This window comes from Meles meles, chromosome 5, assembly GCF_922984935.1.
Source record: "Meles meles chromosome 5, mMelMel3.1 paternal haplotype, whole genome shotgun sequence".
Lineage (NCBI taxonomy): Eukaryota > Metazoa > Chordata > Mammalia > Carnivora > Mustelidae > Meles > Meles meles.
In genome coordinates this window covers 124,735,255-124,742,507 of record NC_060070.1, presented here as the reverse complement: position 1 = coordinate 124,742,507, position 7,253 = coordinate 124,735,255, and the positions used below count along the sequence as shown (strand labels likewise).

Sequence of the window (7,253 nt, the reverse complement as noted above, 5' to 3'; positions counted from 1 at the left end):
ACTCGAACCCCCCTGGAAATCTCCCTGTGGAGGGATGGGGCATCCCCGTACCCACTCCAGCCCTGGGGAGCAATGCTGCGTCCAGCTTCTCCCCGGTGGGCTATACCCTGGAGCTCTGCAACCAGAAAGACCAGATCCTGCAGGATAAAATCTCAAGATCTTACCTCCGGAGGTTTTTCCAGGAAATTCTGATGCTGATTCAGTTCTCGTCCTTTAATCACAGGTGAGCCCCCAGAATGTTGGGGTCCATTATCAAAGGAACGAGACTGAGACAAAGTGAAAGTTATGCAAAGCCTTACTCTATGCCAAGCATTAGAAGTTAGACTGACCGGCCAGGGCCGCCTCCGAAGAGAGCGACCCCCTCCCGATCTCACAGGCTGGTTTTATAGGGCATAACCGCAGACCCAATGTACGTGACTTCTATTGCTAAGGCATTTACTCCCAGAATCGATACCCAGAACCATACCAGGAACTACTGGGGTATTTATTCCCGGAATGAAGTCCGTGGATGTAAACAACAATATGGCTACTTAGGCGATATGGAGTTGCTCTGGCTAAGCAGGCCCTAATAGTTAAGCAGGTTTTAACATTAAATTGGCCCTAACAGCTACATCCCCTGGTGGTCCCTTAGCCACCAGTTCTGTCCCTGTGTTTCCCTCCCCTCTATGACCGAGAGTGGACTGGGGTAGAGGGAGGCTTGTCAGACTCGTGTTGCTGCCCACAGTTTGGACCAGCACAGCAGCCACACATAATGTCCCTTCCAATGGCAGAAAGTGAGGTATAAATGCAGAGAAGTAGAAATAGTAACTGAGGGTAAAGGAGGGGATACATTCACTATGTCATGAGGGAAATCCATAGTACATTAGTGCCTCAGAAGAAGTGTGAGCAAGAAATGACACTGTCTCTTAGCTCCATCATCCCAGACCCTGAGAGAGAAAGCGTGTGCTGTGAGAACATTCCTGCTTCTGGAACCTGGCAACACTGAATGGACCCAGCAGACCTGAGTGGCCCTGGGAGACACTGTCCTCCTGCATGAAGATGGGCTGACTGCTAAAGACCAGATGGGATGCGAGTACTGGGTCAGCATCTCCGCAGTTCCGGTCCTATTGCTACAAGGGATCAAAGACCACAGGGTGGCTGCAGGATAAGAAAAATAAATGGTCTTTGTCCCTGGTTCCTGGCACCCAGCTCCCCAGCCCTTGGGATCTCCTGAGTGACTAAGACTGTCACTGGTACTCTAATGAGATGACTGGGCCAAGGGTCTTAGACACTTCAGGTTGGGGCTGGAGACCAGGAGGACCAAGCCATGACTAGAGAGTTGGAGCCATCAGCTTCACTCCTGACTCTGTGGAGAGGCTGTGGAGTCTGACCTCCATCCCCGACAGCCAGTGACTGAATCAAGCATGCCTATGTCATGAAGCTTCCACAATGACTGCTTCACAGTGGGGTTCACAGAGCTTCTGAAATGGCAAACACGTACACGTGCTCCAAGGGGGGCACATTCCAAGTACACGGGGACAGAGGCTCCCGCACTGGGACCTGAAAGCTCCCACACTCCCAAGCCTCTTCATCTGGCTGCTCATGCGTGTCCTTATAATAAACCATAATAGCATGGAGTTCTCCTGAGACCCAGGAGTCCTTCTAGCAAACTACTGAACATCCAAGGTACTCCCAACTTTGTAGCCAACTTAAACAGCAGTGCTGGGGACATGGGAACCTGAGAGTTGAGACTGGCCCATGAGCTGAGGGCAACTTGCAGTATGAATCCTCCCACCTGTGCCTCTCATGCTCATCCCAGGTCGACAGGGTCAGGTGTGAAATGAACAAATCAGAGGACACCCAGGTGGTGACAGGGAATCAGAGACCTGGTCCGTTGGGGGAAGAAACCCTCTCCGCTCCACAAAGAAAAATTGGGAGAGCATGCAAGTAACCTGTGCTTCATCTTGTCCAGGGGCAAAGGATAAGCAGAACGGAAACCTGTCTATCATGTCCATCTGCCTGACACCAGCTGTTCAGGGTCCTGTTGAGAAAGGAGACAGTGGGCCCAACATGGAGTCACGGCTGCCACACACCACTGAGAACGTCGTACTTAACCTACTGCAGCTTCAGCTCTCAGGTTCCCATGTCCCTGGCACTGTTGTTCAAGTTGGGCAGCAGTCCTGTGAATGCTGACAGATGCTAGAGAGTCTCTCCCCAGAACATCATCACACACGGGGAAATAGACACAGTCACATGGCACGTCGGTGCACACAGACCACTCACGTCTTGCAGACCTGGGGTTTCTCGTCCTTGCAACAACAAAGGAGGGCCCCCTGCCCCGAGCCATCAGGCCACTAGCCCACCTCACCACTGCCCATGTTTTTGAGCGAGAACTGCAGTGGACGACAGCTGGGACTGATCACGTAGGGTCAGGGGAAGGAGAGGACAGCTGTCATTTATTACCCACTTGTTCCCTCAGCCAAACCTGAGCACCTACAGAGCACCAGGTTGAGCTGTAGCCTCAGATCTGTGCTCCGAGAACGACAGTTAGTTGTTCTCTCTCCATCCCTTGCTGCCAGCACCCCAGCGGCCTTCCAACATGAGGAGAATTCTGTGGTCAGAGCTTCGGAAGGGACTGCCTCTCTCCACAGCAGAAGAACTGTTTCCCCCACATTCTTCCACGGGACCCAGCATGAGGCTCCACCAGACAGGGGAGCACACACTGGACCCGACTCAAGACCTGGGGATAGAGAGAGGCTGCCACTGTGCACGATGCATGTGACAGGGGGTGTGAGTGGCATGTGTCCCCCAGGCCCACAAGTGGCCACAGTGGCCCGTGTCCCAACCCAACCGAGTCAGTGGTGTGAGCAGTGATCTCTGTGCCCGCGGCAGAGGCCGGGGTTCCCATGCAAGAAGCAACCAGATGGGCCACTACAGGTGTGCTCCTGGCTGCACAGCCTAGCCTGATCTGTGACCACCCCCCAGGAACACGTTACACCCACAGAAGATGCACATCATACCTGTGTGTGCACTACCTTCTGTTCAAGTTCCAGCAGGGCTGGGTTCCAGGGTTTGCTCCGAGGAACAGCTGCAGAGAGCAAGCATTCAGAGATGCTCGTCACCCCAGCTGTGAACCGCTCCCTAATCCTCCCTGTAATGACACCCCTCGATGAAACAATGCCAACAATGCCGTAAATCTCACACATCACACCTCATGACAACAAACATCCTCCCTCTGTTTACGAGGGAAAAAAATATAGTAAATGTGATTTTAATGCCCCCTCCCCCATGGCCTGCTCTCCTCTCTGACCTCAGTGGCTCCAGATCCATCTGAGCACCAGGCTTGCTTGTGGGGCTTCTCAGCACAAACAGGCCACCCCCAGATCCACAGATTCCAAATCTCCCCAGACTCACAGACTCAGACTATTCAGCACATGACCAATGGATCACCCCCACCATACATACTTTCAGCCTGAGCATAACTCCTTCCTTTTCCACCTGGTGAAAGGAAACATCCCATGAGATGACATGCAGAAGGCAGGGCCCTAGATTCTAGATGAAATAGATAGCCCAGACCACAGGGAAGTTTCCAGAATGGTCACTACAGACCTAGGGCAGGATCGGGGACATGAAGGAAAGAGATGGCAGAGCGAGACTAACCATCTTCCTGCAGTCTGTCCTCAGCAAGGACCTTGCTCTCTGACCTGTGACTTCTGGGAATTGGGTCCGTCACCACATTCATCAGGGTGATTAATATGTCCCTTCCTCTCACCTGTGCTTTACTACAGTGAATGTAGCAATGAGCTCCACGGTGGATGGGCACATGTGTGCAGAAGACACTGCCCATAAACAAGGCAGGACAGATTTCCACCTAAGCTTGGGACACTGCAGAAGGACAAGAAAACTCAGAGCACCTCCCTTCCCTACCTGAGCTCTCCTTCCTCCCCATGACAGCTCCAACCACCACAGTGCCAGTGACTACAATAACAGTCAGACCAGTCACGATGCCCACGATGGGAATGGGGGGCTGTGGAGGGGACCCTGGGAAGAGAGGATAAGGTGAGGGCCTTGACCCTCAGGTCTCAGTCCAGACCCTAATGAAGGTCTCCACAACAGCCCCTGATGTCCCTGACAGGAGGCTCTGTGCCCAGGTTTCCCTCCTTACCACATCTAAAGGTAATGTGCTCGGGCAGCCCCTCGTGCTGCACATGGCACATGTATCTCTGCTCCTCTCCAGAAGGCACCACCACAGCCGCCCACTTCTGGAAGGTTCCATCTCCTGCAGGCCTGGTCTCCACAAGCTCTGTGGCCTGGGTCAGGTCCTCCTCATCACACTTCCAGGTCAGGGTGATCTCTGCAGGGTAGAAGTCCAGTGTCCAGCATCTCAACGTGACCTCATGGTCAGAAATGGGATGGTAGGTGCCATGTGTCTTCAGGGCATCTGAAGAGAAAGGTCAGAAAATTCAGGAATTTAGGGAGGAGTTAAGATGATGGAGGAGTAGGAGACTTAAAGTTCATCTGGTCCCTGGAATCAGCTAGGTAGTTATCAAACCATTCTGAACACATGGGAATCAATGGGAGCTGTGAAGAAAGAAATGCTGCAAGGCTACAAATAGGAAAGCGACTTGCTTCAGGAGGCAGCTGCCAAGTATTATAAACAGCAGAGCACAAAATCGGGACTTTTAGAAATCTGCTCCAGTGCAGGAGGTTCCTGGCTTAAAGGTACGGAGGTGTCGGAGTGGGGCGGAATCCCAGGTGGGACAGAATGGTCTCAGGATCCCCAGGGTCACAGAAAGAACAGGGGTGCCTGAGTGTGCAAAGTTCCCAGGCATCAGAGCAGGGAAGCCGGCTGCATGTTGCGAGTCTAGGTGCTGGCTTTCTGCTCCATGTTGCTATAAACCGGGAACTGCTGCACAATTCAGTGAATCGCTCTCTGAGCAGGGGCCCAATAATCAGCAGAAGCCCAGGCAGACCCCCACCTCCCCTGGGTGGAACTGCACTATCCCTGCTGCAGGAGTCCTTCACATTTGGAGTTTTGAGACTCAGTCATGTTCCTGACATAAAAACGCTGGGTGAACACAGAGTTCACGGGGAAACCGGGAGACCAGACTGATTGATTGCTTTTCTGCGGGGCTCACTAAAGAGTAGGGAGTGTGAATTTTCAGATCGAGGTCTAGTGAGCAAGGTGCAGCCATATTCACCCCACTGATCAGAGCTGAAAGCCTCAGGAACCAAAACAGCATCACCTAGCGGAATCCAGAGATTGAAGCAGTGATCAAAATCTCCCAAAAAACAAGAGTCTGGGGCCTGATGGATTCTCTGGGGGAATTCTACCAAACATTCAAAGAAGAAATAATACCTATTCTTCTGAAACTGTTTCAAAAATAGAAAGAGGTGACGCCTGGGTGGCTCAGTCAGTTAAGCTGCTGTCTTCAGCTCAGGTCATGATCCCAGGATCCTGGGATCGAGTTCCACATGGGACTCCTTGCTTGGCAGGGAGCCCGCTTCTCTCGCCACCTCTGCCTGCCACTCTGTCTATTTGTGCTCTCTCTCTGTCTCTCTCTGAAAAATAAATAAATAAAATCTTGAAAAAATATATTATAAAAAAAATAGAAAGAGAAGGAAAACTTTCAGACCCTTTCTATGAGGTCAGCATTTCCTTGAGCCCCAAACCAGGCAACGACCCCATCAAAAAGGAGAATTTCAGGCCAATATCTCTGATTAATTGGATGTCAAAATTCTCAACAAGATCCTGGCTAATACAATCCAACAGTACATTGAAAGGATTAGCCATCACCACCAGGTGGGATTTATCCTTGGGATTCAATGCTGGTCCAACATTCCTAATCAATCAATGCGATAGAACACATAAATAAGTGAAGAGACAAGAACCACATGGTCCTCTCAATTGATGCACAAAAAGCGTTTGACAAAATACAGCATCCTTTCTGGATTAAAACTCTCCAGAGTATAAGGATAGAGGGAACATTCCTCAAGTTCATAAAATCCATCTATGAAGAACCCACAGTGAATATCATTCTCAATAGGGAAAAGCTGACAGCCTTCCCATGGAGATCAGGAACATGACAAGGACGCCCACTCTTGCCACTGTTGTTCAACATAGTACCAGAAGTCCTAGCAACAGCAGTCAGACCACAAAATGAACTAACGGATATTCAAATTGGTAAAGAAGAATTCAAACTCTCTCTCTTTGCAGATGACATGTATACTATGTGGAAAACCCAAAAGTCTCTTCCTTCAAATTACTAGAACTCATACAGCAATTCAGTAATGTGGCCAGGTACAAAATCAGTGCACAGAAACTACTTGCGTTCTTATACACTAACCATGAAACTGTAGAAAGAGAAATTAGAGAATCAATTCCATTTACAATAGTACCAAAAAACACAAGATACCTTGGAATAAATCTAACCAAGGAAGTAAAGGTTCTATATTCTAGGAACTACAAAATACCCATGAAAGAAATTGAAGACAAAAAAGATGGAAAAACATTCCATGCTCATGGATCAAAAGAATAAACATTGTTAAAATGACTATGCTGCCCAGAGCAATCCATATTTTCAATGCCATCCCAATCAAAATACCAAAGGCATTTTTCAAACTGCCAGAGCAAACAATCCTGAAATTTGTATGGAACCAGAAAAGACCACAAGTCACCAAAAAAAAAAAAAAAAAAGTTGAAAAGAAAAACAAAGCCGGGTGGCATCACATTGCCTAATTTCAAGCTATGTTACAAAGCTGTGATCACTAAGACAGCATGGTACTGACACAAAAACAGACACATAGACCAGTGGGACAGAATAGAGAGCCCACGTATGGACTCTCAACTTTATGGTCAACTAATCTTCAACAAAGCAGGAAAAAATATCTGATGGAAGAAAGACAGTCTCTTCAATAAACAGTGCTGGGAAAATTGGACCGCTATATACAGAAGAATGAAACTGGACCCTTCTCTTACACCATACACAAGGATAAACTCAAAATGGATGAAAGACCTTGATTTGAGACCAGAATCCATCATAATCCTAGAGGAGAACATAGACAGTAACCTCTTCAACATCAGTCACAGCAGCTTTTAAGACAGTCTCCAAAGGCAAGAGAAACAAAAGTGAAAATGAACTTTTGGGACTTCATCAAGATAAAAAGTTTCTGCATAGCAAAGGAAACAGCCAACAAAACAATGGGAGAAGATATTTGCCAATGGCACTACAGACAAAAGGTTGATATCGAAGATCTATAAAGAACTTCTCAAA

General features: G+C 48.9%; 1 protein-coding gene across 1 annotated transcript; it reads right to left on the bottom strand.

Moving 5' to 3' along the window:
- Positions 1–2,333: 2,333 nt before the first annotated feature.
- On the bottom strand, positions 2,334–5,029 carry LOC123942231 (patr class I histocompatibility antigen, alpha chain E-like). Its single transcript, XM_046006101.1, has 6 exons — positions 5,005–5,029; positions 4,148–4,420; positions 3,907–4,020; positions 3,445–3,477; positions 3,015–3,067; positions 2,334–2,372 (listed from the first exon to the last, which is right to left on the bottom strand). The coding sequence occupies exons 1-6, from the start codon at positions 5,027–5,029 to the stop codon at positions 2,334–2,336; spliced, it is 537 nt and encodes a 178-aa protein (XP_045862057.1).
- Positions 5,030–7,253: the final 2,224 nt, after the last annotated feature.

Bases quoted from the DNA above. Each gene is read 5' to 3' on its own strand.
- LOC123942231 (XM_046006101.1), bottom strand. From the start codon at position 5,029: ATGACTGAGTCTCAAAACTCCAAAT. The intron at 4,421-5,004 runs GTGAAGGACTCC...CTTTCTCTTCAG, and splicing joins TGAGTCTCAAAACTCCAAAT to ATGCCCTGAAGACACATGGC. The intron at 4,021-4,147 runs GTGGTAAGGAGG...CTCTCTTCCCAG, and splicing joins CGAGCACATTACCTTTAGAT to GGTCCCCTCCACAGCCCCCC.